Below are 23,140 nucleotides of genomic sequence, written 5' to 3'. Positions count from 1 at the left end.
TTCTAATTCTTACTTACAACATCACTAATGTGAAAATATGTTTAATAGGAATGTATATGTATAGTCTATATCAGATTGCACGCCGTCTTAGGGAGGGAGGTGGAGAGGGAGGGGGAGAAAAATTTAAGACTCAAAAGCTTATGAAAGTGATTGTTGATAATATAAGTAAATTAATTTTTAAAATAAAAAAATATTGATCATAATTATTTATACTAGAGTTGATGATCAACCTTCAATGAACTCCTCCTCCCATATCTCTTTCTGGCATGGTGGTGTTGATCGGTTACCCCTGAGTTCAAACACTATGCCAGCAAAATGCAAGTTCTAGCAGAGACTAACAAGTTGCCAAGATTCTAAATCCCAGCAGATGATGGGTTGCATACCTATCATTCAACCGCCAGCCTAGTCCACACCTGAGAAGCAAATTCCAAGAAGGCTGGTCATCAGTAGATGAAATTAGCAACGCCACAGCAACCTGTAAAGTCATCTGGAGGTGAGGAGGTGTGATGTGTAGGGTGGAGGAAAGAAGTTCTAGCATGCTTTTTATGTAAGGAGCCCCACAATGATAAAATCATAGCCCTCTTGGAGAAGAATCAGACAAAATGCATGTCATTATGTTCTTGTTCATTTTAAATAACTTGAAAGTAATATCCAAACCACCACATACTCTTTGCCAGAGTTATCAGTAGCCAAGTGGTTGTTCACTCTTGTAAGTGAAGAAAATTATGTTATTCTGTGTTTCTTGGGGTTATAAACAATCATCATATTCATTATCTGGCCACAATACTTTCCTCATCATCTGTGAGCATGTATCTCTCAGATTTTCTTTTAATGTTTATAAGATGTCAGCCCAATAACAATGTGATAATGAACATTATCAGTAACTGAAGTGGGATGATTTGAATCTTTGAAGCAACATTTCATGGGTAAAAGGAGATTATTTGGTGGTGGTGGGGGTCTCTCAATGATAGAGCATTGCCTTTGCCTGGGAATAAAATGCTTAGAGACAAGTGTTGAAAGCAATTGTGAAGCTACCCTTTGCTTTTTTTAATCATTAGGAGAACAAGTTACCTTGTATGATACTGTGTTCCACCTTAATAGATTACCCCTTGGTGTCTGGGATAACTTGGGGGCTTTTCTTTAGAGGTGGACACCCTTTTTTTTTTCTGATCACCTAACTAAAACATATGGCATGGGACTGGGACCCAATTGTCATTGGTTGTGTTTGTGCTGCTCTCACCCATAATCTGTGCCTCACATTAGTTCTGTACTAAGCACCGCTTACAGTATAATTTTTCTCTGCTCCTTGAGGATGTTTCAGTGAAGGAACAAAAGGAGACCAGCACAGCCGCTGCCATTTGTTAGATTTGCTTGGGGTTTTTGGTAGATGGAGAGAATCATGTAATGATGTGTCTAGGAATAGAAATGGAGTTGGGAACAATATAAGTTTGGACTTCACATTGCTCTTTGGGGCCAGCCACTCTAGCCAGGGTACTATTCAGTCAATTTCTGATTATAGGAAGAGATACACTTTATTTTCTTTTTTAACCAGATTGTGTGGTATCCAGGGGTGGATTGCCAAAAGGAATAGAATTTGTTGGAAGCAGGGAGTTGTAAATACTAACAAAAGGGATTTCTTCCCTAAGCCAGCTGTGCACCATGTTTAAAAAAAGAAAAGAAAAGAAAAAAGGAACGTGAAAAATACTAATTTAAACTGCAGTAGCTTGAGATTGTTTGGGCATTATTTTTAGAACATAGAAAAATGAGAGAGTGCAATTTAACCATTATTCACAAAGCAAATTCTTAAAAGAGCAAATACAAGTTAATTTTCATGATTATGGAATGATTTCCAAAACAACCATAAGAAAAAAAATTCAAAGACTTCCTTTTCTGACTGCCAATTTCATTTTAAATAAATTATTTTCAGCCTAATTATAATGAAACTAGCAAAGCTACTAGCCCTGCTATGTTTGGATTTCATTTGGACTTCCTATTAGAAAGATCATCTTTCAGAATTTAATAAGTGACTTTCAAATATTTAATGGTAGAATCTTTCATTAAATTAAAAATGAATCAGAGTATTTTTAAAGAACTACCTTATTTTTCTCATCAATTTTGTAAAGCTTTATTACAAAGACAAGCAAAAATTAAAACAATCCCCTTTGCTTATTTAAAAAGACATTAACACCATGAACCAGGCCAAAATCATATTTCCACGTGTCTAATATGTACATCCTATGGGTTCTGAAAGTAAAATATGATGGTAATTTGCAATAACATCTTTCTTTGTTTCCATCTCTACCTACATGGCGAGTTATACTGACGTTGTCAAATGGTTCAAGTGACTACTTCACAATTATCCTCTTTGATATTTATTTTTATTTCATAAATCTGCTTTACATTGTGTGGTGTCAGTTTTTGTATCATCCAACAGTTTTGTCTTGAGTTCTGCTTTGGGCAATGTGTTAATATAGATTGGAAAAGATAAACATTCCACCATTCTGGTCCCATGTGTCACTATATAATAAATGATACGATGTCATCAAATTGAATAATTTACAAGCACCTCTAGAACTTGAATACTTTTACACAGAAGAATGTGGTGAGTCCTTTTAATTAAATTGCACTGTGCCATGTGCTTTTTCCCTGAGGTTCTTTTGACCTTTCACCCCTTATTTTGTCTTGCAGGCACACCACTGTTAGTGAGGAGGAGCAGTGACCCAGCACTGGGCCCACCTGCTGATTCTCTTCCAGGTGCTTCACACCCCAGTGACCAGAATCTGAAACCTGTTGTACCAGTAAGTGTCCTGCAGTTTCCATTTTTTATAGAAATGTTACAGACCAGTTAGCTTATTTGGTAATAAGCATGTGTGTGTGTGTGTGTGTCTGCACACACATACACACTCACACACATACACACACACAAACATACACACACATTTCTAAATATGTGTGTATATCATACACACAGAGGTATATGTTACATACATACGAAGTCTTCCTTGCTCCTAGCTCCCTACTCCCTAGGAAAAATACACTTATAAATATATGTGTATATGAAACATATTCCACATTCCTTTCAAATGCATCTTATAAAATAACAGAGAAAATTGTATTTTCTCTCATGTATCTTTTTCACAAAAATTAGTATGAATATTTTGTGACCAATTATGCTATTTTCATAATACTTTTGGATATGCCACATATTTTTGGTCTGTTGGAAATTAAATGTTTCAGTGTTATTAGTAGATGGACATATTTACAAGCCATTAAAGTTGAACAGAAGCAATAATTTTATAGAGTTTCTAGGGTCACTATCATGCAAAACTCTTTAAAAGAATGCCTTCCCTAAGATAGAATAGTGACCATTTATTACTTGGGTGAAAGATTTTAGCATGTTTAGCACAAAAGGAGGTGAGAAAGTGATAGATAAGAATATGTACTTTAGGAAATCCACTCACTCTCAGTTTTCCATTCTGATCACTTTTCCCCTGGTCTTATAGGAACTTTTTTTTGAAGTTTTTATTTATATTATTTTTAATTTATGGAATAAAACAAGCATTTCCGTAACATAGTATAATAAAAAGGACAATTACACACAAAATGCAAATCGATTATGTACAACTTGTTATTCATTTTAAATATATAAATTATCATGTAAATTTCTTTTATTTTCTTTTTTCCCTTCCCCCACCCTAGAGATGGTTACCATTAGACACAAGTATGTATATATCTTTAAAATCATTTTAACATACTTCTATTTATTAGTTCTTTCTCTACATGCAGATAGCATCTTCCTTCATATGTCCTTTGCAGTTAATTTGGGTATTTATAATACTCAAAATGACTTATTTCTTCAAAGATCTTCTTAAAACAATATTGCTATTACTATATACAACATTCTCTTGATTCTGCTCATTTCACTCTTCATTATTTCATGCAAATGTATCCATGTTTTTCTAATATCAGCAATCTCATCATTTATTATAGCACAGTAATATTCCATCACAATCATATACCACAACTTGTTCTGCCATTCTTATATTTATTTTATATTATATTATATGATGTTATTTTTATGTTATATTTATTATGTGATATTTCTCATAGAAAGGAGTTTTGATCTTTGATATTTAATCCAATTGACCAGAGCGTGGCATTAATGGCATTAAAGACAGGGGAAGAGGTTGACTCTGTGTATATTTTAAATGAAAACATCACAATATAATAGCCTCAATAATCTAAGTTTCTAAAGTTGAACCAACCACAAATAATTAGGCAAGTCACTACACACTGCTGTGTGTCAATTTTAAAAGAGTAGGATGGAAGGGTGGTAGAGAACTTTCAAAGACTCTGTATTGACTTTTTCCTTCATAGGATTATGGCTATACGAAGCCGCTTGGTGTTCAAGCGTAGAAGGTTGAGTTTTAGTCCTGGTTTTGCAGTCAGGTTACATAATTGTGGATACATAATTCACCTCACTTTAGATAGTCTCCTTTTTCTTCATCTGTCAACCAAAGGGCCTGGACAGGGTCTTGAAAGAAAGATCCAGCATTCAGTGATGATAACAGCAATTCTGATTTCATAACATTTAAGATCCACACAGTACTTCCTTCTTTATAGCCCTGTGAGGTAGTTAGTGAGACAGGGGTGGACTATCTCCCTAAAGCAGCAGGCTTGAATTCCTTTTGATGACACATAACCCCAGAAGGTCTTACTCTGAGGTTCTGTGCTCTTTGCTCCCTGTTCCCTAGGAAAAGAGCACAAATTACTGGCCTCCTAACAAATGCCCAGATTCCCAAAGGAAATACAGAGTCATATACCATGAGGAGAGATAGGCCCCCCTCTACTTTGTGTCAAAAGGAAAGTGTTGGGAGTGGGAGACTAAGCAAACAAATAAAACACATTTGTGAGGCCTACAATGGAGAGAAGGAAAATACTTGGAGTCCATTTGATACAGCCTTTCCCCTAGAGTCCCTACATAGCTTCATTTACCCACCTTTTGGACATTGTAAGATTTATGTTTTCATTCTTTCAGCCAATAAACATTGATTAAGTACCTACTGAATAAGCATGATATTAGATTGTAGGTAGTGAGGAGTACCTTTGATAAAACACAGTCTCTGCATTCATGAAACTTACAGTCTATTTAAGAGATAAGACACAATCCCCAATAAATATAATACATATTACATGATGAGTACTTTAGAGAATTGCAAAGTGCTGTGTGCAAAGTCCAAACCAGGAATGTAGTTTTCAAGATTGGGAATGAGGTGGGCTATAGGGGCTAGCAAGGAATTGGAAAAGGATTCTTTGTTGTGTTTAAAGCTAATGAAATGGTTTTTGTCTGCTTCCGGGAGCCAAGATGGTGGAGTGAAAAGGTAGTTGCTCTCACCCTCCCCTATCAACCTTTGAAAACCCAGAAAATATCACCCCAGAAAAAAAAAAAACCTGGAACAGCAGAAAGACAGGGAACAGCAGTACAGCATCCCAGCAAACGGGTCTCCCAGTGCCTCAGCAAAAATAAGACAAGCAGCACTACAAAGGGCGCCAGGCAAATAAGCAACCTGCAGCATTCATCTGAAAGGAGCTGAAGAAAGCAACCTAAAGTCTTCCTGAAGTCTGAGCCTTGCTGATTCTAGCCCAACTCTCAGAACCTCCAACTGTCAACCAGGAAGAAATCCTGAAGCCCAGGTGGTAGAGCAGGCAAACACCAACACCTGGACCTCCAAATGCCTCATTGAGGGCGAGAAAACCAGCTCAGAAAACCACCGGGTGCCTTGGTACTCTACTGCAAAGAAATCTCCCAGTGCGTTAGCAGAAACGAGGGAGACAACACTGCAAGGGGCCCCAGGCAGATAAACACCCTGCAGCACCCTTCTAAAAGGAACTGAAGAAAGCTAAAGGAAAGAAAAAGCAGGCAACCTAGAATCCTGAAAGTTCTAGCCTTGCTGATTCCAGCCCAGCTGCCAGAACTCTACAGCTTCCAATTGCCAACATGAGAGGCCCCAGCACACAAAGCCAGTGACCAAGACCTAGGCTCCCAACACAAGAAGCTTGGGTCAGTGCCCTCTGTTCCCCAGCAGGAGAGCTCAATCTCTTTAAAGGCCAGGGAATAAAGAGACACCATGAGGAAAAAGAAACGTACCATAGGTTCATATTATGAGAAGAGTGAAGATCAAGACAGAAATTCTGAAGAGGATAACATTGTCAACAAACCCATATCTGCAACATCAAAAGGGAATATGAACTGGTCTGAAGCCCAAAAAGCCTTCTTAGAGCTCAAGAAGGATTTTAAAAGTCTAATGAGAGAGGTAGAAGAGTCCTTCAAAAATACAATTGGCCAATTGGAAAAAAAGTATACTGAAGAAAATAAATCCCTTAAAAATGCAATTGGCCAATAGGAGAAAGAAGTACAAAAACTAACAGAAGAAAACAATCTGTTAAAAACTAGAATTGGACAAATGGAAACTAATGACTCTATGAGAGAGCAAGAATCAGTCAAACAGAAACAAAAAAATGAAAAAATAGATGAAAATGTAAAATACCTCATCGGTAAAACAACCGACCTGGAAAATCGATTCAGGAGAGACAATTTAAAAATTATTGGACTACCTGAAAATCATGGTGAAAAAAATCCTGGACACTATCTTTCAGGAAATCATAAAGGAAAACTGCCCTGAAGTCCTAGAACCAGAAGGTAAAATAACCATAGAAAGAATAACCAGTCACCACCTCAAAGAGATCCCAAACTGACAGCGCCAAGGAATATAATAGCAAAATTCCAAAATTACCAGATGAAAGAGAAGGTGCTGCAAGCAGGCAGAAAGAAACAATTTAAATATCATGGAACCACAGTCAGGATTACACAGGACCTTGCAGCTTCTACATTAAAAGACCGCAGGGTGTGGAACATGATATTCTGTAAGGCAAAGGAGCCAAGGATCAACTACTCTGCAAAAATGAGCATGATTTTTCAAGGGAGGAGATGGATATTCAATGAAATAGGGGACTTCCAAGCCTTCCTGATAAAAAGACCAGAGCTCAAAAAAATTTGATCTTCAAGTACAAGATTCAAGAAAGACATGAAAAGGTAAATGGGACAGAAAGATACAATATGTTGTTAATAAGGGTGGACTGTTTACATCCCTACAAGGGAAGATGACACTTGCAACTCTGAGAACTGTATTGTTATTACACCATGTTAAAGGAGTATACATAAAGGGGGTGGATATTAGTTGACTTTGATGTAATGATAAAAAAAATCTAATCAAGTGGGTTAAATGGATCCAAGTAAGTGGATTAGTCTGATTTTAGAAAATGTACTGAGAAAGGAGGAGGCAGAAAAGGGTAAATTACATTACAGGAAAAGACAGAAAATCCTATTACAGCAGAGGGAAAGAGGGAAGGGGATGAACATTGTTTGAACCTTACTCTCATCAGATTTGGCTCAAGAAGGTAATAACATAATCAGTTAGGTATAGAAATCTAACTTGCCCTATAGGCAGTAGGAGGGAAAAGGGGAAAGAAAAGGGAGGAGGGAATAGAAAGGAGGGAAGAAGCAGTAAGGCTAAAGGGGAAGAAAAGGGAAAGGGAGGGAGGGACTGAGGGAGGTGGTGGTCAAAAGCAAAACACTAATGAGAATTTGTACTTACAACTTCACTAATGGGAAAATATGTTTAATAGGAATGTAAATGTATAGCCTATATCAGATTGTGCACCATCTTGGGGAGGGTGGTTGGGAGGAAGGAGGAGAAAAATTTTAAACTCAAAAGCATATGGAAATGATTGTTGATAAATCAAAATAAATTAATAAGTTAAATTTTTAAAAAGAAAGAAAAAATATTTTTAAAAAGCTAATGAAATTGTTTGAATTCCAAATTGTATATAACACATACACATTTTTTTTTTTAATGATTGGTTGCTAACATAGGTGGGTGGTGGAGAGGGGAGTGCAAGGAGAATGTGAAGAAAGACTGTTATGCTGCAGACTGGATAATCCACTCACCGTCAAGGATGATGGAGGTTAAATCACAGCGTTGGGAAGGAGGTTGGACTAAGCGGTTCCAGCCTCTAATTTCTTTCTGACTCTAAAATTCTATAATTATTTGTGGTACTTGATCAAGAGTAGGTATTCCGCAGCAGTCACATCCTATAAGTTGGTCGATGAAGACAAATCTGTGGAGTTTGTGATGATGTGGTCTTGCAGTACCTAATAGGAAGAATATGTGTTTTCAAAAGCCACATTAAATTTCAGCATAATTCAAAGCTCATATTGGAAAGGGGGGGAAATTAAAATTTCCATTTCTTTAACTTGAGGTTCAGATGTAAGTAACTGACAGATGGCACAGCCCCAAATGGGTTATATTCAGTCATTCCTGAGAAATAAAAGTAGCTTGTAAACCAAAGCATAAGAGGCTGCATGGATACATATTTGAAACACTTGATTATGTTGAATTATTAACTCTAAAATTATAGTTAATGATTGATATGTTCAGTTTTACTTTATTAGGTTTACTTTCAGGAAAAGAAGTTTTGGAGCTTTTGTTCTGGGCTTTTGGGTTTTTGTGTGGGCTCTTCTGATGCCCAGAGACATAAAATTGTTAAAGTTGACAAAGTTCCATTGGCTGTTTGGTCAGCTCACTAATAGCAAAATGACAATGCAAGATCACATCCTCCCTAAAAATATCTAGTGTGGAGGCCAAATGGATACATTTAGCTATTTTATAGAAAATAAACAAATGAAATTAATTCCATTAAGGGATAGGAACTAGACCTGTGATTTCATTGAAATAAAGAACCCACAGGTGAGGAAACTCTCAACCAATGCAAGCAGCACCTTTTCTTTAGCTTATAGTCTTACAGAGTTGCCTGGAGCATTGGCAGAGGCTGAATAACTTGCACAGAACCATATTGTCAGTAAGTGTGGTGATGGGACTTGAACCTGGTCATCTTGGCAATGAGACCAGTTTTGCATCATGGTGCCATGATGTCTATATAAATCCGGAATTCTTAACTTAGGATCCATAAAGCCCAGTCTGTGGATAGAGTTCAGGGAATCTATAAACTTGAGTAAGCGGAAAAATGTTTCTTTACTTCAGTACAATTGGTTTCCTTTTGTATTTGCATTTTTGTGCTGTTTTCTTTTGTAATTTCTTTTATAAATTTAAAAATATTATTCTGAGAATGGGTCCATAAGTTTCACCTGACTGCTAGGGGGGTGTGTGGAGGGGGTCAATGATACAAAAAGAGTTTAAAAGCCCCTGCCTTGGATCCTACTTAGCATATTTCAAATTATAAGTATGTTAACAGCTAATGTTAGATTGTGAGCTCCTTAAGGGCAGGGACTGTCTTTTGCCCCATTTTGTATGCCCAATGCTCAGTACAGGTTTGGTATATGGTATTCAATATTTATATATTGACTAACAGTCTTCATATCTGTGGCTTGTTGTATCCCCAGATTTTAATGGAAATTCTACTATGCAAGAGTTTGTTTCATTGACTCTGCTCTGCCATCTGTGCAATGTGGTATGGTGGCAGCCTTTGAGTACAGAAGATCTGCATTCAATTCCGGTTTTGGTATATACTAGATAACCTATAAAACTATAAGTCACAGAGTAGTTGGTGATCGGTGTTGGTGGAGGGACTTCCTGTATCAGGAGTTCCCAAGACAGAAGAGATCATATGATTGTCCGCAAGAAGAAAAAAAAAGTCATTTACTCAAAGTAATCCAAATAGCATTGTGCAAATGACAAGATCGACTTATCTTTTAGGTCAATCACTGACTTATTTTTGCTCCTAGTTCCCAAATTATATGATCACAGACAGGCCAGAATATTTTTGTGAAGGGTTCTTTGTTTGCAATTTTACAGCACAGAAGACCAACAATCTCTTAATTGCCAACTATGATGGTCTTTTCTTAGTCCTTAAATTTTGTGACCCATGCTTTTACCAGTGTTGACTGCCATCTCTTTCCAGATATTTTAACTTCTCTGGGTCTTCACTATGTTACTTCTTCCTAGTTCTCTTTTTTTACTTTTCTGATCATTTGCTCTCCTTTGATCCTTAGCTGATTGATTAGCCACATCAGACCCTCGAATTGTAAATATACCTCAAGTTTCTGTCTTAGGCCTTCTTTGCTTCTCCTTATATTCACTCTTTCTTGACAATCTATCATCTCATGGGTTTGACTCTATGCATGTGATTCGCATATCTATTTATCTGGCACCAGTCTTTCCCAAGTTTCAGTTCTGTATCAGTTGCTAATTGGATCTCTTAGAGACATCTCAAACTCAACATCAAAACTAAACCTGTAATCTTTTCCCTCAAACACTCCATTCTTCCAAATTTTACTGTATCTGTTGAAGGCATCATCATCCTTTCATTCTCCTAGGTTTTTAACTCAGCATTATCTTTGACTCTTTACTCTTCCCTCATCCCACCTATCCAATCAGTTGGCAAATTTTCCCACTTATGTCTCTATAACAACTCACACATCCACACCCTTCTCATTGGTGGTATGGCTATCTCTTTAGTTCAGGCCTTTACCTCTTCCCAAGATTATTGCAATAGTCCCCTGACTGATCTCCCTCCCTCAAGTCTCTAAGCCATCCTATGCACTATTACCTAAGTGATTTTCTTAAGCAAATCTGATCATGTCCAAGCAACTCCAGTGGTTCCTTTATATCCTTTAGGATAACATTTAATCTTCTCAGTTTAGCATTTAAAATCTTTCATATCCTGACTTCAACCCATTTTTCCAGCCTTATTGAATATTACTTTTCCCCTCCCACACTGTGATCTAACAAAATTGGTGTTCTCTTTGTTCCTCACACCCAGTCCTCCATCCTTTGTCACTGCTTTTATACTGGCCATCCCCCATCCCTGAAATGTGTGATCCCTTGGTCTCTGCCTCATAGAATTACTCTCTTCCTTCAAGGTGCATCTCAAATGCCATTCTCTACATCATGCCTTTCCTGATTCCCCCTTACTTGTCAGTACTCTCACTACCAAACTACCTTTATTTTATTCCCACTATATTTACATATATCCCTGTGGTCTTCCCCATTGGAATGTAAATGCCTTACAAGTAGAGGTTGTTTAATTTTCTGTTTTTGTTTCCTCATGTGATTGATTGATAGTTCCAGCTTCAGCACTTGCTAGCAATAATAATGTTGACAAATCTTCTCATCTATAAAATGATTTTGTAAGACTTGTGTTACCTACTTCGTAGAATTTTTTCGAGGAAAGTACCTTGAAAACCCAAATACACTGTAGAAATTTGACCTATTATTATTGGTTTGACTTTTGTGATGTGCTATGTCATTTCCTTGTTTGAGGGTGAAGGGAGAATTCTAAAGTAGCTGTGTTTTGTGGTGGTAGTTTCTTAAGCTATCCTGCTAATTGGTACTGTTGTTTTTACCCCTTAATGAATGTTTGTAGTTTTGCATTTGCTCCCTAAGGCAAATTGATCATGAAGGGTGAGTAAATTAAAAAGTGTATTCTTGGAAATTACAATTCCAAATTTGTTCTTGGGTAACAAATATAATAATATGTTCCAGAGTCATTACCTCATATCTATACTGCATTGCCAGAGAACCTTAAGAGATCATTGATTTACTTACTCATAAATAGTGAATGTAACCCATACCCTTTCCTTAAGTGGGGGGAGTAGGGATAGGAGGAGAGAGAGAGAGAGAGAGAGAGAGACAGAGAGAGACAGAGAGACAGAGGCAGAAAGAGAGAGAGACAAAGAGAGAGAGAAAGGGGGAGGGGACCCTGTTTAACAAAAGATAAATAAGATGTGGAAAGCAGTGATTTTCATAGATTGGTAAAATTATAGATAATATGGAGAGAGACTTGGGATAATAGGGATGATTAATGAAGTGTATACAAAAAAGAAAGCATTTTTAAAAATTTCAATCTTCTTTTCTCTTTTTCATAGTAGACAGAATTTGAATTAAGCATTTAGTTTTAATGTGATAAGTTAAAGCTTTATGATTTATGTCTGTCAAAGGAGGACAAATCAATAAATCCCCAGGTGGTGACAAGAAAACTCAATTCAACAAACATTTATTAAATTCAGTAGCTACTATGTGCAAAACACTGTGCTAAGCAGTGAGGATACAGAGAAATCAAAAGAAAATATTGCCTACCCCTAAGGAGTTGGAATGCTTCTAGGGGACTGCAAGATATAAAAAGAGAAGTAAATACAAGGATTCATGTGTTCAGAGATCATTTGGAGAGGACCTCAGCTTTCTCTCAATCTCTCTGGATTCCACATTTCCTACTTCCCCCAAGTTTCCAGCACCTCTGTCTGTATGTTTTGTCATTATGCATTGGAATGTAAGCTGCTTGAGAATAGGGACTGTCTTCTTTGTATTTATAGTCCTAGTATAATTTAACGCAGGCCCTGGTACACAGTAGGCACTTAAGAAATGCTCCCCATCCCCCGCCTTTCTCTTTCCTTTCTCTCCTTCCTGGGTTAAACCCTCTCATTTGAGAGATAAGGGAAATGAGACCTGAAAGGGTCAAATGATTTGTCTAAAGTTACCGAGTGATGGAGTTGGCATCCACACTCAAGTTTGATGGCTTCATTTCCCGCTATTCTTTCCACCGACCATATCATGCTACCTTCAGGTAATCTGAGAAAGAAGAACCCTCACAACTATGTTGTAGGGAAGGATCATAAAAGGCTTTAGGGACTAGAATGCACTCCCAACTCACCTTGCAGGGAGCTAAGTGTTCTCAGAGGCCAAGGGAAGGAGGGAGTATATTCTCAGGATGGAAGATAACCTGTTCAAAGACACAGAAATCAGAAATGAAATACAGAGTTTAGAGCTCATCTAGCATCTCAGAGCACCAAGCATGTGATAGCAAGAAATATGAAATAAGAACGGAAGGATAGGTTGGAGTTAGAGGATGGAAGGCTTTCAACAGCCCACTGATGAATTTGCATTTTATCTATAGACAACTGGGAGCTGCTGAATGTGTTTAAACAAGAGTGAGCCATATTAGATTTGGAAGGTTATTTTGATAGCTATGTGAAAGATAAATCTGAGAGAGAAGAAAACTGAAGTAGAGAGGCCAGTTAAGAAGTTGCTATAGTGGTCCATTTAGAAAGTGCTGAGGGCTATGATGAGCAAGGGGATGGCTGTACCAGTGGAGAAAAGGACTCAGTTGTAGAGATGTTGTGACCGGAGAATAAACAGAGAGTGAAGCTAAATGAATGTGAGGAAGAAGGAGAGGGGGGTCTAAGATAGTTGCAGACATAGGGAACTGGAAAGATGGTAACATTCTTAGAAATAGAAAAGCAGAAATCGTGGCAACAAGAGGATTTAGAGAAAAGTTTTGTGCATGTGGAAAATTGTTGGGCGATAGTCATTCATAGTTGTGAAGAAACCCAAAGGTCTTTGTAGGAAGAGAGAAGTAAGCCAGTTTCAGTTTTTATCTGTGATATATGAAAACAGAGCAATTACTCTGCTTTAAAAAAAAATGGAAAATCCTGAGAGCTATATGTAAACCTACATTTCTCAATCCCAATCTCAATATTTCTACCTGATATGAGAAAATGAGCAATTTTGCTGTTTTATTTTTAAAAAATAGGCTGACACCATCATTCTCACCCATCTTCTCCGAATTGGAAGCTTGTCAAAGATACTCAAGAAGGGATTAATTTCAAGAATCATGCCTGAATTAACACAAATTAATGACTATGTTTATGAGACCCCAGACATATTATAAAATAAAAACAATAATTCACATATATATCACACTTCAGAGTTTACAAAACATTTTATCCCCAACAAATATAAAGTAGGAAGTGAAAATATTATTGTACCCATCTTACAGATGAGAAAACTGAGGCCCAAAGCGATTAAATGACAAACCTCCATGCCACACAGCAGAGGAAGCTTCATGAGTTTCCACAGTGGCTAATTTAACTTTGATGGGAAATTGTACTGCTTGGGAAATAAAATTTGTTGCTTAAGATGCATTTTAAGCTTACCATTCTAATTTGTGTGAAGTGGAACATTGTTACTCCTTTTACAATTATCCCTTCTACATCCTAGGGGTTAGAGACATGCACCCCAACATCTTGAAAATCCACATAAAAACGTTTGGCCCTTCTTTTGTAGCAGAGAAGCTGTCTAAATTTTTATGTAATATATATATAATATTGATATTATACAATATCATAATATATTTTATGCATTTCTAAACTTTTTCTCTGTCATTTGCTGGCCTTCATGTATCGTCTACAGCTTACACAAAATATCTGTTTAATCTCTTATGCCAACCCGTGATATATTGAAACCACGATGAGGAAAGTTGCATTGTAGAAGGGATGATTGTGCTTAAATCCAGTCTGTCCTATGCATTCTTTGGTGTATTAAGATTGTCCATACTGAGGATGCTTCATATTAAGGGAAATAATAACAGAGGAAAAATATTAGGTTTGGGTTTACGATTTAGGTTACTTAGAGCCATAATATTATTGAGCTTCAGACATTTCTCCTTCAGTCAGTATCATGAGATAATATTTATTAAAAGTACTTAGCACAGTGCCTGGCACATAGCAGACAATATAGAAATACTTATTCCTTTCCCTTTCCCCTTCCCCTAAGCTGAGCTTGCTTGGCTGTCCCATAAAAAACAGATCCTTAAAGCAGAAAATTAAAAACAACCAAGAAATCTCAATGCTTATAAATATCTTGCCAACATGCCCCACGTTCACCACAACCTAGTTTTTGAACTAAATATCTGAAATTCACCCCAAAGCAATACATTGATCCAACTCATATATATCATCTGTAACTGTCTCTATCTGTGGAAACACAGGCACCAAATAATTATTGCAAACACTTATTGTGTGGATTTGTGGTAGAGCTTTATCCATTGCTCTCCCAACAAGGAGAGACGGACATTATAAAGAGAAAGGGAGGGTGGAGTGGTATGTAATATATAATTGTGTTGTTGAGAAAAACCGAAGGCCACAAAAGAGTTTTCTGCTGCGGTGATTTAATAGTAGACATACGATTTGTAACTCCAGCTTTTCAAGCTGTGTGCTGATAAGACCAGAGCTTGGAGACTCCATTGCAATGATGGTTTTCATATGGCTTTGTTTTTAAGAGATAAACCTGCCATCCAGTGTTTAACAAGGCCAAATGTTTACTTTTTTTTTTTTTAAAGTCCAGGCGGCTTAATTTCAGAGGCTGTTATGCTTGTAAGGCTCTCTAGTCAGGTGGGTGAAAATCTAGGATCTAGATTTACTTTGCTCTTGAGCTCTTTGCCATCTTTTGGAGCACTTTGTGAAATGAAATGGAATTGTTTGAATGACTTCAATATGATTACTTACAGAAGTTTAGAAATATGAACCTTGTGTACCCTTAAAAAACAAGATCCTTTTTTTCCACCTAAAATTTTAGGTCAATCCTAGAATGACATTTTAAGATTGTACTTTTGTAACAATACAGAATTGCTACTGGGCCCAAGATGGGGTTGGGGAGCACATATTCTCTCTCTGAAGGGGCTTTTAGCTCCTGACCCATGTTCACAGATCAGGTTGTATCTTAAAGGAGCCTCGCCTCTAGAGAGCGGTGTGTCAGGCTCTTTCTGAAACCCTCTGGCTCTTTATATTCCCCATCTCAACCCACTCTTTCCAGCCTCAGGGAGAATCCCTGAAAGCTTAGGCTTGACTTTTGCCTAAGATCTTTTGCCTAAAAAGTTACTCAACATAGAATGTAGGTGAAGCAGAAGAAAGGTATCAATTTCCTCCATAAAAAATAAAATCTTAAAACAAAAAAGAGGGGCAGCTAGGTGGCGCAGTGGATAGAGCACCGGCCCTGGAGTCAGGAGGACCTGAATTCAAATCTGGCCTCAGACACATAACACTTACTAGCTGTGTGACCCTGGGCAAGTCACTTAACCCCATTGCCTAGCCTCCCCAAAATAAAAAAAGATACACAAGTGTATAGTTAGAAAAATTTAAACCTGAAACAGTGACTTATAATTCCTCTTATACTCTCCCTAGAGTTTGAATACTTTCCACCACTTAAACAAGGATTATTTGATAGGAAGGTTGAATAGGCATTTCACCTTCACCCTGATGCTGCCCTATATAAAGTACTTCCTCCAGATCCATGTCTTCTCAAAGTCCAGGCTATGCCTTGAGCTCGTTTTTTCTGCCTGGTGGTCATATTCTCTTAAATGGGTAAAATTATAAAAGATTCCTCCTGCTGTAGAATTGGCACCAAGTGAGGGACCCAGGAACTCTTCGACTCATTATGTGCTTCCAAGGCTGAAAATGTCCATCTCCCAATTGCTGTTCAATCACCAATGATTAGGCAAAAAAACAAACCAGAAGACTCCACCAGGGACCTGAGGCCTAGGCTCGACTTGACTTCAGCAGTATATGTGTTTGACGTTTTCTTAACTTCCAGAAAGAGGAGAGGAATAAGAAATCCTCTTTCCTCTACTCACAGGAAGTCGCAGAGAAAGAGGCCCAGAGGGACGAGAGGGCATACCATGCACTCAGTCCCTGATGTTCATTTGATATAGCCTCCCACTGCTGTCCCCATGGCCAAGATGGGGGAAAGGTAACATGTGGAACCCAACCAGAGACTTCTGCATGTCTATGCCTTTTATCAAGGGGTGCAAGGGACAGGGCTGGGGCAAATGTTTCACCCGAAGGGATTTAGCTGTGAGGAACACATACATGACTCCAGAAAGGCCCAAGCTCCAAGAGTGCTTCATGGAGTGTGCTCTAGCCTGAGACAGTGGAAGCTTGGTGGGAGGGAGGGAGGCCTCTCCTGATCAGTCATTTAGTCAACTAGCATTTATTAAGTATTTACTATTATTGCAAGCTTAGTACTAAGTACTGAGGATATAAAACAAACAAACAAACAAAAACAAAGACAGTTCCTGTCTTTTAGGAGCCAGCATTCTGATGGGGGAGAAAAATATGCAAAGAACTGTGCATATAAAATATTAACAGTGTAAATGAAAGGTAATCTCAAAAGTAAGTATTACTAGCAGTGGGGAGGACGAGAGAAGGGATCAGGAATAATGCACTGCCAAAGGTCAAATTTGATCTTTCTTAAAGAAAACCAGGGGGCAAGGATGAGAAGGGAAGGCATTTTAGGTATTGAGGACAAATAGCCAATAAAAAATGCCTGGAGTCTGACAATGAAGTGTCTTCTTAAAGGAACAGCAAGAAGGTTAATGTCACTAAATCACACCATACATGAATGAGGTGGGCAAAAGAATAAGAAGACTTAAAAAAAGGGGCATATATTAGAAATGCTGTGAAGGTAGAAACAGCAAAATTTGGCAACACAATGAACATGTGGGGTGAGTTCAAGTGAAGAGTCAAGGTTAGTGCTGAGCTTGAGAGCCTGCCTGCCTGGAAGGTGGTAGTTGTCTCAGTAATAACAGAGAAGCTCAGAAGAGAGGAGGGTTTGGGGAGGGGAGTGCATAATGCATTCTTTTCTGGACATATGAAGTTTAAGGTATCTACGAGACATCCAATTCACAATGTCCAAAAGGCAGTTGGTGATAGGAGACTGGATCTCATGAGACAGATTAAGGCTGTATATTTAGAGCTAGGAGATGAGAATTGAATCCATGAGAGTTAATGACATCACCAAGCAAGCTAATATAATGGGAAAAGAGAAGTCAGTCTAGGGAAGTGCCTTGGGGAATTCTTATTCTTAGGGGGCATGACCTGGATGAAGATCCAGGAAAGGAGCTGAGAAAAATTGGTTGGAAGAGAAAAAGAATACAGCAGTCATGAAAACCAAGAGAAGGAAGATAATCCAGGAGAAGAAAGTGATCAGTAGGGTCAAAGGCTACAGAGAGATCAGGAGGGATTATTGAGAAAAGGCTATTAGATTTGGCAATAAAGAGCCATCACATTTGTAATAAGTCATGGGATTCCCGGGACTTTAAAACTAGACAGAACTTCATTCAGGAATCATCGTCTCTTACTTTCCAGATGAGGAAATTGATAATTGACTTCAGAGCTTGATTGGAGATGTGGTAAATATGACACCTTCTCCAATGTCCTTGATTTGCAAATGATGAAACTCAGTTGATTGCCCCTTCAATTTAAAAAAGTAGTTCTAGCTGTAAAATTATAGAATTGGAAAGGACTTTAGAAGTCCTCTGGCACAAACTCCTTCAGTCCTTCAATGTATAGAGGAGGAAACCAAGACAAAGTGATTTGCCCAAAGTCACCAGGATTTCTGATCTTTCTCTAGTACTCATTGCCCTACATCATGCTGCTTCCTGACACCAAACTGTTTTTCTGCTCTAGGTGTAAACACTGGGCTCAGTGCTGTTCTGGATATGAGACCTGTAAGGCACCATCTTTGCCCTCTGAGTGCTTATAAGCTAGCTAGAAAGACAAGAGGTACCTGGTTGAAACAGCTTAATTATACTGATAATAACTGCTATAGGAATTCATAAAGAGGCAAGATCAATGTAGATCACAGTAAGTTAGAAGAAGACATTTTAGAAGGACTTGAACTGGACTTTGAAACATGGACAGATTTAAATGAACAATATCCATAGCACTTAGGGCCACAAAGGACTCAGAGTTCTTATTGTTCCATCCTCTCATTTTACTGATGTGAAAACTGAAGTCCAGGGAGGTTCAATGAATTTCCCATGGTCACACTTGTTAATGAGTATAGCACGGTAGGTAAAGTACTGGATTTGAAGTCAGAAGCCTTGGATTTGATTTTGTAGCTACAAATATTCAGAATGTATGTACAAAAATACAAAAGGATTGGCTTTTGTAGCTGTTTGACTTTGGGCCAGTCATTTAAATCTCATGGACCTCAGTTACCTTATCTATAAAATTAGATGGCCTCTAAGCCTCCTTTTAGATCTAAATCTATGATCCTAAGACCCAATTCCCAGGGAGGGAGGAAGGCATTCCAGGAGAGAGAGAAACAGGATGCATAAGGACCTCAAAGTGATAATGGGGATGATATGGCATGATTAGGAATGAGTAACTAGACTAATTTCAGTAGGCAGTGTTTATCACTGATTAATATTGGAAGCTATTTGAATAAGTATGTGTGTTTAGAGGGTAAATTATAGTGAGCCATGAAATCTAGTCTGACATTATGCTGAGGGCAATAAAAAGCTGCTGAAGATTTTGGAGTAGAGGCATGACTAAACAGTATATCAGCATGATTCACCTGGTGATAGTCTGCAAGGTATGTTGGAGGAAGCTGAGACTGAAACCAGAATATCAGGTAAGGTTTGTGTTAATGTACCAGGGAAATGATGAGGACCTGCACAAGGGTTCTGGAAAGCCAGAGGGAAATAGCCAGGCATGAGAGAATTTTCAGAGATTAGAAAAAGAAAGAGATTTAGTGACTGATGGGATGTCTTGGGTGAAAGTGAGAGAATTCTGAATCTGAAACACAAGTGGTATCAATGGGCAGAAATAAGGAAGTTGAGAGAGGAAGCTGTTTTGTGGGAGTTGTTTTTGATGTGTTAAGTTAGAGGGAGCAACAGGATGTGTTAGTAGAAATCTGTAGTTCACAGTTTGAGATAGGACAGTGAAATCAGGGTGAGAGGTTAAAATTGGAGATTAGATTGGAGAGACATCTGCATTGTGGTGATAACTGAAGACCTGAGGATGGATGAGTTCTTGGAGAGAGGATGCAAAGAGAGAATGAGGAACAGAGAGCTGGCCACAGACAGTGCATTCCTCAATCTGCACAGATATTGGAGGTTGGGTGGTATGAGTGTGAGGAGATAGAGTAGAATAAAGAAGGGAAAGGGACAGTTAAAAAAGAAAAAGGAGACAAAGGAACAGAGAGGTAGGGAAATAACCTACATAATAAACTGAAGGAACAGAGTTTTGTGAAGAACCTTGACCCTGTTTTCTGCTTTTTTTTTGCTTTTTTTTTTCTGTACACCTGATCTCTAATTCTTACCTCTTAGTAAGTTCATAGCATAGTTATGAAGTGAAGTTTTCTTTCTCCAACATGAATTAGATTGTGCATTTGCCTGTTGGGTACACGCATTTCATCTCCTCAAGTAGTTTTACTCTAGAACTTTACACTCTAGGGCAGTTAGTTTCTCTCTTTGTACTACTAAGAAATGTTAAAAGTTTCATTCCAAATTCTTCCTTGTTTGATTTTGTTGATTGGTAGACTCTTTCTGCCATGTTAAAACTCTTACTGAATTCTTTTCAAAGTTTTTGCAAACTCCTGCTATTATGTGTCAAAAGGACAGTGAAGACTGACAAAAGGTAGGGTAAAAATAGAAGGAGATTTGGGGGACAGTTTTACTAAGCCTAATCTATTTTTCTTTGTGTCCCTAACATGTATATTTTAGTTTGATATTAAGGAACACACAAGCACAATGAAGGTATACTAAATAAATAAATTTTTGTCTCCTAACCCAAACAGTACATTTATGAAAACTCTACTAGTGGTAGAAGCACTGGACCCTTCTAATAATTGTTAGAGAAGTGTCAAAATTCTTTATCAGATGGGAAATGCATAAAAAACTTCATATTCCCTATCTGCCCACCATCTTTCTTTTATTATAAACTTGCTTCATGTTTGATGATCCAAGTAAAATAAAAGTAAATGAAATTTTACCAGTTACTTAATTTATAAGTACTATGTGAATGGTACTCCCTAGGTAGAACTCAGAAATAATATAAACAATTTATTTTAACAGAGGATAGTGATTCACCATGTCTGTGATGTCCCTCTACCACCTCTACCTCTTGAAACCTCCTGCTTTCTTCAAAGCATATGTCATGTGCTATATCTCTTTCAGGAGACATTTCAGGATCTTCCCAGTTGTAAATGTTCTCTATCTACCCCTCTTGAAATTAGTTTGTATGTGTGTATATGCACACATCACACACACACACACACACACATTATTTTTATCTATATACACACACATATATATATATATATACACACACACATATTATTTGTGTGTGATATATATTATATATATATATATATAATATATATATATATGTATATACAAACTAATTTCAAGAGGGATAGAGAACATATATGTATATATATGGAGAGAGAGAAGTCTTCCTGACTTCAAGCCCAGTACTCTCTCTACTGTGCCACCTCTGTGTGTGTGTGTGTGTGTGTGTGTGTGTGTATGGAAGACTCATCTTCCTTCCTCATATTCCTCAAATCCAGCCTCAGACCCTCATTAGCTTTGTGACTCTGGGCAAGTCACTTAACCTTGTTTGCCTCAGTTCCTCATCAATAAAATGAGCTGGAGAAGGAAGTAGAAAAACTATGCCGGTATCTTTGCCAAAAACAAACAAATAAACGAACAAAAAAATGGGGTCACAGTGTATGTAAGTGGAAGTGTGAAGATGTCAAAAGGACAATGAAGACTGAAAAAAGGTAGGGTAATGGTAGAAGGAGGCCTCAGGGACAGCAGTGTACATATATACATATATATGTGTCGATAGATAGATAGATATCTTCCTTGTGGCTTTTCCTTTGTTTATCTTCCATTTTCTTTTGTCCTTTTCTGAACTTCAAACACCAAGTAAAATGAATATTTTCATGCATACTGTAGAAGAGAGCAAGATTCTATGTGGAACTGTGAATCTATTATGTAGAGCTTACTATTCTTTTTAAGTACCATGATCAATTCAACATGTAACTTTCAAAGCTGTTGGCTTGACTACAGTTCCTCTAGGCCTTTCTTCTATTGTCTTCTCACATTTTTGGGAGGGAGGAGCCCTGTTCCTACTCCCTTTACTCCCTCCAATTAAAAAGACAAAGAGGGGCAGCTAGGTGGAGCAGTGGATAGAGCCCCAGGCCTGAAGTCAGGAGGACCTGAGTTTAAATGTGGCCTCAGACCAAACACTTGACCCTTACTAGCTGTGTGACCCTGGTCAAGTCACTTAACCCCAATTGCCTAAAAAGAAAAAAGAAAAATATTTAAAAAAGAAAAAAGAAAAATAACTTTAAAAAAAGACAAAGAAAAGCAAGACATTTATAACAAATAAACAAAGCCAAACAAACAAAGCTCATTCTATATCTCTAGTCCATACCTCTCTGCTGGGAGGGGATGGGGTTCGGGGGAAGGGTAGGTAGCATGTTTCATCCTTTAGAATCATTTAGCAGAGTTCTTAAGACTTTTAAAGTTGTTTTTCTTAACAATGTTGTGTATGTTGTTCTCTTGCTTCTGATTACTTCATTTTGTATCATTTCATGCAAGCCTTCCCAGGATTCTTTGAAACCTTTCATCATTTCTTATAGCACAGCACTATTCCATTCCATTTATATTATATCATACATTGTTCAGCCATTTCTCAATTGATACCGTTGTCCCCAAGTTTCACCTTTTTTTTTTGCCACTACAAAAAGAATGGCTATAGATATATTTCTACAGATGAGTCCTTTTCATCTTTCCTTCACCTCTTTGGGAGTATAGACCTACAACTAATCAAACGGTATGCAGAATTGAATGATTTGGAGGACACAGTTCCAAATTGTTTTTCCAATTCATAATGCTTTAATGCTTCTGTATTCCTGGAGCCCCTCAAAGATTTGTACCTTTTTTTTTTTTTGGTCCTTTGCCTATCTGAAAGGTATGCATTTCTCTAATTAATAGTGACATGAAGCGTTTTTTCACATGAGTGATGGTTTGGATTTCTCCTCTTAAAAATTGCCTTTTTAAGTCCTTAGACCATTTATCTACTGGGAAATGAATTTTGTTCTTGTAAATTTGGATCACTTGTTTCTATGTCTTTAAAATTAGATTTTTATCAAAGAACCCTGATGGAAAGATTTTTTTTTCTCATGGATAAGATTTTCATTTACTTATCTGTGTCCACATTAAATCCACTAAGTGATACTTGATAAAGTTGTTGGATATACCTAATATGGAGCCTGACCCATATGGTGCTTAATGGATGTTTTTCTTTTAATTAAATTGCTCTTTTAGCAAGAGGGACAAAATATATTTCAAATCATCTCTAGTTCTGACTCTGCTGCTGTGACCTTGAACAAGTCATTTGATTTTCATGGGCCTTTGTGCCCTTATCTCTAACATTCCATCCCTGACCTAAATAACCTGATGAGTGTTGTAAGAATAGCATGATAATACGATTCAA

General features: G+C 37.6%; 1 protein-coding gene across 5 annotated transcripts in view; it reads left to right on the top strand.

Annotated features, from left to right (window-relative positions):
• PARD3B (par-3 family cell polarity regulator beta) overlaps positions 1 to 23,140 on the top strand; it is a 1,305,457-nt gene that overhangs the window by 624,554 nt on the left and 657,763 nt on the right. For all 5 annotated transcript variants that reach the window (XM_020972847.2, XM_020972848.2, XM_020972849.2 and 2 more), the window contains one exon: positions 2,689 to 2,798. In XM_020972847.2, the coding sequence (XP_020828506.1) occupies positions 2,689 to 2,798 (110 nt within the window). The remainder of the gene's footprint in view (positions 1 to 2,688; positions 2,799 to 23,140) is intronic.

Source organism: Phascolarctos cinereus, unplaced genomic scaffold (assembly GCF_003287225.1).
Source record: "Phascolarctos cinereus isolate Bilbo 61053 unplaced genomic scaffold, phaCin_HiC Scaffold_7;HRSCAF=346, whole genome shotgun sequence".
Taxonomy (NCBI): domain Eukaryota; kingdom Metazoa; phylum Chordata; class Mammalia; order Diprotodontia; family Phascolarctidae; genus Phascolarctos; species Phascolarctos cinereus.
Note: the sequence above shows the minus strand (reverse complement) of the source record. Positions and strands in the feature narration are given on the sequence as shown.